Here is an 11,834-nt window from a genome sequence, read left to right as displayed (position 1 = left end):
TTTTAAATATTTAGTTCAAGTTTGAACTAAAATTAATAAAATTAATTATTAATATTAATAATCATATTAAATAAACTTATAATAATACAGTATCAATAATCCTTAATTAAATTAATGCTTCAATTCCGAAGACAAAAAAAAACGAATTTTTTATAAGAAAATTGAATTATCTATCCAAAAAGGCAAATTCTAAAAAAAAAAAAAAACAGTTAAAATTTTCGACTAAATATGATGACTTTTCAAAACAGTTAAATTTTTAACAGAATAATTAAATTTTCTAGCAAATAATCGAAATTTTTTTACCAAAAAGGGTGACCCTCAAATTTTTTGAAAGTTCTTGGAAATCGTTTAAAATTTTTTTAAATATTTTAAAAACTTTGAATTTTTTTATCTTTTTAATTCTTTTTAAACTTTGAGTTCTTCTACAAAATTTTGTAATCGTTTCATTTTTTTATGGAATCTTCCTGAAATATTTCGTATTTATTTAACATTATTGAAATATTGGAAATCCTTTTTAAAAATTTTGAAATTTCAAATTTTTTAAATGTTTTACTATTGAAATTGTGGAGAAAAATTCCCAGACAATTCCAGGGAATTCGAGTGTTTATTATGAATAATAGTTTTTTTTCGGTTTCTAAGGATTCAATTAATAATATAAGTTAAATAATGAAATAATACTAAAAATCACAATAATTCATTTAATTATTTTGTCCCTAAAGTTCATGAATTTGTATGATAATTTAGACAAATTTTTATTTTATCCTCATTTACTTCAAAATGCTACCAAAATAGGTGAATTTTTAACAAAAAATTTAAATTTTAAAGAAAAAAAATTAATTTTCTACTGAATAATGTAATTTTCAAATAAATATTGTAATTATCTGAACAAATAGTTGCATTTTTAACCAAAAATACAGATTTTCTATAAGAAAGTCAATTTTATACCGAGTAAATAGTTGAATTTTCAAATAAATATTTTACCTTTTTTAATAAAATTATTGGAATTTCCTACCAGAAATATAGATTTGTAACAAAAAAATTAAGTTTTTGCCAAACAGCTGAATTCTCAAATAAAAGGTTCAATTTTTAAACTAAATCATTCAAATTTCTACCAAAATGATTAAATTTCAAAATAAACAAAAAATATATACAGTTTTAAAAAAAGTTAATTTACAAAAAAAAGATGAATTTTTAACAAAATAGTTAAACTAAAATTATTAATCAAAAAATTGAACAACTGAATTTCAAACTAAAAATATGTATATCCAACTAAAATAGCGACTTTTTAACTGAAAAAAGTTGAATTTTCAAATAAAAAGATAAGTATTCAACAATATACATAAATTTTCAACTAAAAAAGATGGATTGTCAACAAAAAATTGAATAGTTACAATTTTTAGTTTAAAAACTAATGCTCAAACAAAGAGATGGATTTTCAAATAAAATTATTTTAAACTAAAAAGATGAATTTTCGATTAAAAAAAAAGTAATTTCTATAAAAAAAATTTCAACTAAAAAAGATCAATTTTTAACTAAAAATCGACTAGTTAAATTTTTGAAATGTTTTCACATTTTTTAAATCTGGCGCACTGTAGCTTTTTTTTAAATCTTTGAAATTCTTGTATTCTTTTGAAATCTTTCTGCAATTTTTACGAAATATTTGTGAAATTATTTCTATTAATTTGAAACCGATACAATATTTGTAAACTTAAAAAAAAGTTTTTAAATCGTTTCAAATCTTTGAAATTTAAAGAAAAATTAAGAAAATATTTTTAATTCTTGAAATCTTTTCAAAACCTTATATTTAAAATATATTTGAGATTTTTCTGAAATTTTTCCTATTCGTTCAAAATCGTTGAAATATTTGAAATCTTTGTGAAATATTTTGAAATCTCTTCAAAAATTTTGAGAGCATTACCAAATTTTAAAATGTTATTAAATTTTTAAAATCTGGTGTACTGTACCCTTTTTCAAATCTTTGAAATTCTTGTATTCTTTTAAAATCTTTCTGAAAGTTTTACGAAATATTTTAAATCTTATTATTAAAATTAATTTATTATATTTTTTATTATATTATTATATTAAAATTATTATTATAATAATAAATTATTATTAAAAATAAAAATAAATGTAAAAAATATCTAAAGAAATAATAAACTAATAAATAAACATAAATCTGGTTTAATATATTAAAATTTTTTGAAATCTTATAAATTTGGTTTACTATCCTTCTTAAATCAATAAAATCCTTGAAATATTTTGAGTCCTAAAACATTTGTAAAATGTTCACATTTTTGGTGAAATTTTTGGATTTTTTTTTGTTCCCAATTGATCTTTTTTGGTAGAAAATTAAACTTTTTAGTTGAAAATTTCATTAAAAATTAAATATATTTATTTTTAAAAAATCATATATTTTGTTACAAATTATTCTTTTTTTTGTAGAAAATTAATTTTTTTCGTTGAAGTTTTATTTCTTTGATTGAAAATTAGTTTTTCTTTTATTGAAAATTAATTTTTTTAACTCAAAAGTTAACTATTTAATATTTCGTCGAATTTTTTAAATAAAATTTCATCTTTTTCGTTAAAAATTTAACTATTTCGTTCAAAGTTTATTTTATCTGATTAAAAGCTTTTGCCTATAAACGAAAATTGAACTATTCTATTGATTGTTGAAAATTTATCTTGTTTAACTATATATGTATCCATTTTGTTGAAAATATGTATTTTGCGGTAGAAAATTAACCATTTTTGTTCAAAATTCCATTAAAATAAAACAATTTAGTTGAAAAATCATATATTTTGTTAAGAATTATTCTTTTTTGGTAGAAAATTAGTTTTTAAAATATTTAAATTGAATTTCTCTAACTAAAAATTTAACTATTACATTTTTCGCCGAATTTTTTTTATAGACATTTAATTGCCTGGGTTTAAAATTTATTTTATTTAATTAAAAACTGATTTATCAACTTGAAATAAAACTATTATATTTTTAGGTAAAAATTAATATTTTTTTATTCAAAATTTATTTATTCTACAAATTTAACTAAATTTTGCTGAAAATATATCTTTTATAGTTTAAAATGTATCTAATGTTTTAAATTTATTTTTTTGTTTAAATATGCATAATTTTATAAAATTAAAAAATTAAAATTCTGAAGCTAAAAATGTTGAAAAATTAAATTTGTTTAAACTAAACACTTCTAAAATTATAAGTGAAATTATTTTCATCTGAAGTAATTTAATAAGCATCCTTGAAAAGCTTCAAAATTTTATATCAAAATCTCTAGAAATCTAGAAGCTGTTTTAACTTTATTCAAATTTAAATTATTTTTTGGAATTTGTTTAGAACTTCTAAATATCTTTTGAAATTAATCGAATATTTCCTTCAATTTTTAAAAAATCTTGGAAATTAAAAAAAAAATTCTTAAAAACTTGCAGTTTCTTTTTTACCAATTTTGGAAATCTTTAAAAATCTTTTTGGATATTCTTTTAAAATAATATCCCAAAATTATTGATTTTCAATTTTTCTAGGAATCTTGCGAAAATGTTTTTATTCTTTTGAAGCCTTTCATAATTATCATAAAATATCTACATTTCTCTATTATTAAATCTGCAAAATTTCGGTACGAATAGCAGATTTTTTTCGGTATGATTCGTTTAAATTATATAAAATCAATTCAAGTTTTAAATTAATTTTGAATCTTTCAAAAACTTCGAAATACCTCTTAAAATTGCTCAAATTTTTTCTACAAATAATAAATGTTCAATTATTATTTATATATCAAAATTAAAAAATTTCACTTACAAATTAAACATAAAAAAAATAATAACTAAAATTTTAAATTTCAAAGTTTAAAAACTCTTCGAAATTTTAACGACTGAAGGCTATTTTTTCAAGGAAAAAAATAGTATCTCATTTACAAATTAAACATTCTCAAATTTAATAATTTATTTAAAAAAAAATGTATTTTCTGCTATAAAAAATTTAAAAAAAAAGAATTAAATTTATACAAAAAAAGAAAATAATTTTAAAGCTATAAAGACGAATTTCGAACAAATAAAGATTTTTCACTCAAAAAATAAATCAAAGTTTAAATTATTGATCCTTAAAGCCAGAACACTTTTTAAAAAGAAAATTGAATTTTCAAACAAAAAATATGACTTTCGCAAAAAATTAATTTTCCACGAAACAGATTGCGTTTTTACCCAACAAAAATGAAATTTCAAACTGAAAATTAAAAAAAAAAATTAAATTTTCAACTAAAAAATATAAATCTTAAAAAATGGAAAATTTACATTTTGTGTTGAAATTTTAAACAAAAAAAAGGTATTTTCGACTAAACAGTTAAATTTTCAAAAAATGTTCAACAATTTAGTTAACTTTTACCTAAATAATTGAATTTTCAAATAAAAAGATTAATTTTCAAGAAAATAATTAAACTTTTTTCAAAAAAAGCTGCAATTTGTCTTTAAAACAGACTTGCATTTTTATAAAAAAAAGATGCCATTCTTCTTAAAATAGATTAATTTTTAATTATATAAAAACAAAATTGAAAAAAATTGTTAAATTTTTATCCAGAAAATATTTCAGTTTCTTTTTTAACACTCAAATATTATATTCAAACAGTAGAATTTTCAACCAAAGCGTAGCGTTTTCATCCAAGAAATATAAAATTTCTACTAAAGTAGGCAAATTTTTAAATCAAAAAGACAAAACTTCAAAAAAAGAGTTGAATTTTGAACCGAACAATTACATTTTTATTCAAGAATGGTGAAATTTCTCCTCAAACAGATGAATTAAACAAAAAAAAAACCTTTAAAAAAAATTAAATTTGAATCCAAAGAAGATTCCAGTTCACTTTCTAACAAAAATAATAATTGTAAACAATCCGCAACCAAAATAAATGTCTTTTTAAAAATTTAATAAATTTTCAACAAAATAATAAAATTTATAACTAAAGGGATAATCTTCAGAAGAAAGTTGTTGCGAATTTAAAAAATTCTAATCTGAAAATATTGCATTTAAACGAATTTTAACTTGTCCTATTTTTGAAATTTTAATTTCATTTTGAAATGATTTCAATGAGAAATTATAAAATTATAACTCCTTTCTAATAAAATTCTACATTTGGAACGCTCTTAATTACAAATAAAACAGTTTTAATTTCTTTGAATTTTAAATAATAGAATTTTCAAATATTTTCTAATAAAATGTTCCAATTTTCCAAATTTAATCTAAAATTATTAACAATTATTCACAATATTAAGTCTATAAAATAACTGATAGTCTAAAAAAAGTCCCTAGAAATCTCTTTATTTATTCTGCAAAGAGCAAAAGGTAAATTATATCCTAATAAGTAAAAAAAATCAAAATCAAGACTTCTAATTCAAAAAAAGAACTGTTTTAACATTTTAAAAAATTCAAGGTTCTCCTAGAAAAATCAAGATTTCCATGTTTTCTTGGGTTAAAAAATAAATAAATTCAATTCAATAGGTCGAAATTTTCTTCATAATGTCACATTTTTCAAAAAAAAAAAAAAAAAAATCGAAAAAGTCGCATGATCCGAGTCCTGTTTTACAAAAAAAAAAAAAATAAACAAATAAAAAAATAAAATAAAAATTCTCACCAGTATTGTGTGCTGAAGAAGATGGTGTATTAATAGATCCGGTACTACTACAGCGGGAAAAGGCATACCGTTCAGTTGGACTAGAAGGCTCTAATTTCATTTCACCCTCTCCTGGAACAGAATTGCTGCTGCTAGCTCCTCCACTTCTGGTAACTGGCGCCGAATCTAAATCGTAATTAACTAATTTTTCAATAAAAAAAGAAAAAATAATAAAAAAAACCTTGCAGAATTTTTTAATAGTCAATTTTGAATATTAAATTTTAACGATTTGCAATTTAAAGTTTTTAATAGAAAGATGAAACTTCAAGGAAAAAAAAGCATTTTTACGACAAATTTTTTTTACCAAATAATAGAACTTTCAACCAAAAAGATTAATTTTCTACAACAAAACAAAAAATTCCTAAGATAATACATGAATTTTAAACTGAAGAAAATTTATTTTTAAACAAAAATAGAAATAAAACATTTTTTCAACCAAACGAATTAAATTTACAACGAAATAATTCAATTTTGAATAAACTTCTACGTACAAATATTTGATAATAAAGAATTTTATTAAATTTTTAACAATAATACATTAATTTTCAACCAAAAGATACATTTTTCAATCAAAAAGATTAATTTTCTACCGAAAAGATGATTTTTTTTTAAATCAGGAATTTTCAAGCAAATATTTTAATTTAGAGAATTTTTCAACAACAAAAAAATGAATTTTTCACCGAAAAGATCAATTTTCGATAGCGACGATTAATTTTCTAGCAAGAAGATTAATTTCAAATAAAATACTCGAATTTTCGTCCAAATATTTAATTTTAAAGAATTTTAAACCGAGAAGTTTAAGTTTTAACCATTGAAATTAATCTTCAACCAAAAGAATAATTTTTCAATCAAAAAGATTAATTTTTCAAACAATCGTAAATTTTCAACCAAATATTTAAATTTAAAGAACTTTTCAACAAAATAAATGAGCTTTAAACCAAAATGATCAATTTTCAATAGCGAAGATTATTTTTCTAACAAAAAGATTAATTTCAAAAAAAATATTTGAATTTTCGTCCACATATTTGATATTAATATATTTAATATTTTTAACCTAATAAATTAATTTTCAACCAAAAGAATAATTTCTCAATAAAAAAGATTAATTTCCTACCGAAAAGATGATTTTTTTTTAAATCCTGAATTTGCTATAAAATATTTTAATTCAAAGAACTATTCAACTAAAGAAATAATTTTAAAAAAAGATCAATTTTCAATAGCGAAGATTAATTTTACCGAAAAGATGAATTTTTTTTAAATCATGAATTTTCAACCAAATATTTTAATTTAAAGAACTTTTCAACAAAAAAAAATGAATTTTTCACTGAAAAGATCAATTTTCGATAGCGAAGATTAATTTTCAACCAAAAAGATTAATTTTCCACAACAAAATAAAAAATTCCTAAGATAATACATGGATTTTCAACTAAAAAAATTTATTTTTCAACAAAAACAGAAATAAAAACTGTTTTCAACCAAAAAATTAAATTTTAAACCTAATAGTTGAATTTTTAACCAAAGAAATTAATTAATTAATAAACCAAAATAATATTTTTTCAATCAAAAAGACTAATTTCTTACCGAGAAGATAAATTTTAAAAAAATCATGAATTTGTTACAAATTATTTGAATTTAAAGAACTTTTCAAAAAAAATAGATGCATTTTTAACAAAAAAAGATCAATTTTCAATTTAATTTTCTTCAAAAAGATTAATTTCTAATAAAATACTTGAATTTTCGTCCAAATATTTGATTGTGAAGAATTTTAAACCTAATAGTTGAATTTGTAACATAATAAATTAATTTTCAACCAAAAGAATAATTTTTCAATAAAAAAAGATACATTTTTCAATTAAAAAGATTAATTTCAAATAAAATACTTGAATTTTCGTCCAAATATTTGATATTAAAAAATTTTTAACCAAAGAAATTAATTAATTAACAAACCAAAATAATATTTTTTCAGTCAAAAAGACTAATTATTTACTGAGAAGATAAATTAAAAAAAAAATCATGGATTTGTTACGAAATATTTGAATTTAAAGAACTTTTAAAGAAAATAGATGCATTTTTAACAAAAAAGATCAATTTCCAATTTAATTTTCTATCAAAAAGATTAATTTCAAATACTTGAATTTTCGTCCAAATATTTAATTTTAAAGAACTTTAAACAGAGCAGTTTAATTTTTAACCATTGAAATTAATTAAATAATAAGCCAAAATAATAATTTTTCAATCAAAAAGACTAATTTTTTACTGAGAAGATAAATTTTTTTTTTAAATCATGAATTTGTTACAAAATATTTGAATATAAAGAACTTTTCAAAAAATTGATGCATTTTTAACAAAAAAGATCAATTTTTAATTTAATTTTATAAAAAAGATTATTTTCAAATAAAATACTTGAATTTTCGTTCAAGTATTTCATGGTAACGAATTTTAAACCTAATAGTTGAATTTTTAACATAATAAATTAATTTTCAACCAAAAGAATAATTTTTCAATAAAAAAATACATTTTTCAATCAAAAAGATTAATTTTCTACCGAAAAGATAATTTTTTGTTAAATCATGAATTTTCAACCAAATATTTTAATTTAAAGAACTTTCGAACAAAAAAAATTATGAATTTTTCACCGAAAAGATCAATTTTCGATAGCGAAGATTAAATTCCTAACAAAAAGATTAATTTCAAATAAAATACTTAAATTTTCGTCTAAATATTTAATTTTAAGGAATTTTAAAGCAAGCAGTTTAATTTCTAACCAGTGTGAAATTAATTTTCAACCAAAAGAATAATTTTTCAATCAATAAGATTAATTTTTTAAACAACCATAAATTTTCAAACAAATATTTGAATTTAAAGAACTTTTCAATAAAATAGATGCATTTTTAACAAAAAATATCAATTTTCTATCAAAAATATTAATTTCAAATAAAATACTGAAATTTGTGTTCAAATATTTTATTTTAAAGAATTTTAAATCTAATAGTTGAATTTTCATCCGAAAAGATTAATTTTCTAACAAAATTCTAACAGAATAGATGAATTTTCAACTAAAAAAAATTATTTTTAATCAAAAATAGAAGCAAAAAATGTGTTGAACCAAACAAATTATATTTAGAACGAAACAGTTAAATTTTGAATAAACTTCTACTCTTTTCAACAAAATAAATTAATTTTCAACCAAAAGAATAATTTTTCAATCAAAAAGATTCATTTTTTAAACAATCATACATTTCCAACCAAATATTTGAATTTAAAGAACTTTTCAACAAAATAAATAAATTTTAAACCAAAAAGATCAATTTTCAATTGTGAATATTAATGTGCTATGGAAAATATTAATTTAAAATAAAATACTTGAATTTTCGTTCATGTATTTGATTTTAAAGCATTTTAAACCTAATAGTTCATTTTCTAACCAAAGAAATTTATTTTTCAACCAATAGAATAATTTTTAAATGAAAAAGATTAATTTTCTACCTAAAAGATTAATTTTTGGAAATCATAAATTTTTAACAATTTTTTTTTAGCAAAAAAAAATGAATTCCTAACAAAAAATAAAGGTTTGATTAATGAGATCACTTTTCTATCAAAAAAGGTAAATTTACAAATTAACACAAAATAGTTAAATTTTCGGTGCAAATATTAATTTTCAACCAAATTAAATAAAATTTTTAAAAAAATTTACTTTCAATCAAACAGGTTAACTTTAAATCATGAAAATTAAATTTTTATTAAAAAAAAGACAAAAAATGGAATTTTTAGTTAAAAAAAAAAATTATGTTTCTTTCCTATAAAAAAATTTTCTTTTAACAATATATATGAATTTCCAACTTACCCACAATAAATTTTAAATTAAAAATATAAAATGATAAATTAATGATAATTTTCCATAAAAAAAGACATTATTTCTATAAAATATATAAATTTTCACCTAAAAAGCAAAAGAAATTTCAGAAAAGAACCGAATAGTTAAATTTTCAGTCGGAAAAATAATTTTTTAAAAAAGCAGATAAATTTTCAACGAAATAGTTAAATTTTCAATCAAACAGGTTAACTTTTAATCATAAAGATTAAATTTATATGAAAAAGAAAATTGTAAACATAAAATTGAATTTTCAGCTAAAAAAAATTTATATCACTTTTCTCTCGCAAAAAATTCAACAATATATATGAATTTTCAACTTGAAAGAATAAAGTGTGAATTAAAAATATAGTTCGATTTTAAACAAAGAATGAATTTTTAACCGAAGAATATAATCTTTTGTTAAAAAAAAAAACATTTTTTCTATAAAATATATAAATTTTCAACTAAAAACCAAAATAAATGTCAACAAAAAACATAATAATTAAATTTTCAGTCAGAAAAATAATTTTCTAACAAAGCAGGTAAACTTTCAACAACAGAAATAAATTCTTAACAAAAATTTGAATTAAAAAAAAAAAAACTAAAATTCAACCAGTCATGAATTTTTAATCTAAGATTAATTTTCTGCCCAAAAGATAAATTTTTAAGAAAATACATTAATAATCTACCACAGCAAACATTTTCAATAAAATAGTTAAATCTGGTACAAAAACAGATTTTCCAACTAAAGCAACGAATCATTAAATAAACAAAAATGATTTTTTAACTAAATTTTCACTTCCAAATAATAATGAATTTTTCATAAAAAAGATTTACTTCAATCCAAAAATAGTTGAATTAAATATGAATTTTTAAAAGTATTTTTCTATTCAAAGTGTCAACAAAAATTCAAAAACTGATGTACATTTTGGAATTTAAAATTAGTACAAAGTAAACAAATAAGACTTTTTTCAAAATTGCGAATTCATTTTTCACATTTTTGTTGACATTTTGGCAATTACAGAGCTTCTGCGGAATATAAAAGCAGTACAAATAAAATACTATTTGCATAATTAACATAAGCAAAGGAAATAAAAAAAATCTTCAATTTCACTAAATATTAATACCCATAATTAAGTTTTTATAGTACTTTCACAAAGGTGAATTTTTAATTTTTAGCGCTTTGGCGCACGGCATATGCTAAAGAAATTTAAAATACAAATTATTCACTAAAAAAAAAACAAAAAAAAAAGTAGAGGTCGACAATAATACCACAAAATATTAGCGCCCACATGCATTATTTTCGAGCAAAAAAATTGTTTATTATTTTTTTACGATATTTTGATTTACTTACGAGTGATTTCAAAACCTTCTTTATTTTGTGCGTCGGCCATCGTTTCTGAAATATTTTTCGTTTGCGTTATAATACTTATAATGCAGTGTTATTTCACTAAAAAGAGAAAATATCACAAAAGTGGTGCAGTGTTTGTGTGTGCATATAATTTGATTTTGAAGAGAGCCAGCAGCTGATTTGGAACGAGCGCGAGTGGAAACTTACAAATTGAATAGGGAGCAATCGTCAAGCCATAATCTTTAAACTAACAATATATTTTGTAATAAAGAAGATCATTAGATATCTTCATCTTTGCGAGATAAAATTATCAACTTGGTGACGCAGTAAGCAGAACCAACCAAACCTAACCTATTTCAAAGTTTTCCAGATGTGCAATAGCGGCGCTCCAATTGTCGGATAATGGAACCAAAGATTATCTTTTTAGTTCTGAGCCGGTTAATTCTGGTTATACTACTTTGAGAACGGTAACCAGAATGAGAATATTACCGAGAAATAAATTCTCTGCACGAAGGAATAATAAGGAGACCTAACTGCCAGTGGGAAGCCATCTGAAACTGGCAATAGAAACATTACCGTAAGTGATACGCACATTACAGGAAGATCCTAGATTTGAGTGCGCAGGTGCGCAGTTGTCCTCTTCCTATACATGGAGAAGTGTGCGAGTGAGAAAGTTTGTCAAATTGACGTAAGTTAGAGGTTGTGTTCTTTTGTTGATCATCATACGAAAGATACACAAAATAAATATATAAACAGTATTTTCGATACTTGTTTGAAAAATGTGTGAACGAATTAAAATGTCTTGCCACATTTGCAACTGCGTCTCCTTTATATAGAAAAATAAGATCAAAAAATAAAGGTTAAATTTCTAAAGCATTTCTATTAAAATTAAATGACAGTCAGGTAAAATAATAAAAATATTAGACGTTTATTGTACTTACAGTGGAGGCTTTAAAAAAACGAA

General features: G+C 20.4%; 1 protein-coding gene across 2 annotated transcripts in view; it reads right to left on the bottom strand.

The window, feature by feature from the left end:
* The window catches only part of LOC117168900, a 218,341-nt gene extending 207,136 nt beyond the window's left edge, over positions 1-11,205 (bottom strand). The window contains exons 1-3 of one of the 2 annotated variants that reach the window (XM_033354829.1): positions 11,078-11,205; positions 10,874-10,969; positions 5,628-5,807 (exon numbers count right to left, since the gene is read on the bottom strand). In XM_033354829.1, coding sequence (XP_033210720.1) covers positions 5,628-5,807; positions 10,874-10,913 — 220 coding nt within the window. In that variant the 5' untranslated portion in view covers positions 10,914-10,969; positions 11,078-11,205. The remainder of the gene's footprint in view (positions 1-5,627; positions 5,808-10,873; positions 10,970-11,077) is intronic. The other variant, XM_033354830.1, reaches the window with a different exon arrangement.
* Positions 11,206-11,834: the final 629 nt, after the last annotated feature.

Source organism: Belonocnema kinseyi, chromosome 3 (genome assembly GCF_010883055.1).
Source record: "Belonocnema kinseyi isolate 2016_QV_RU_SX_M_011 chromosome 3, B_treatae_v1, whole genome shotgun sequence".
NCBI lineage: Eukaryota > Metazoa > Arthropoda > Insecta > Hymenoptera > Cynipidae > Belonocnema > Belonocnema kinseyi.
Note: the sequence above shows the minus strand (reverse complement) of the source record. Positions and strands in the feature narration are given on the sequence as shown.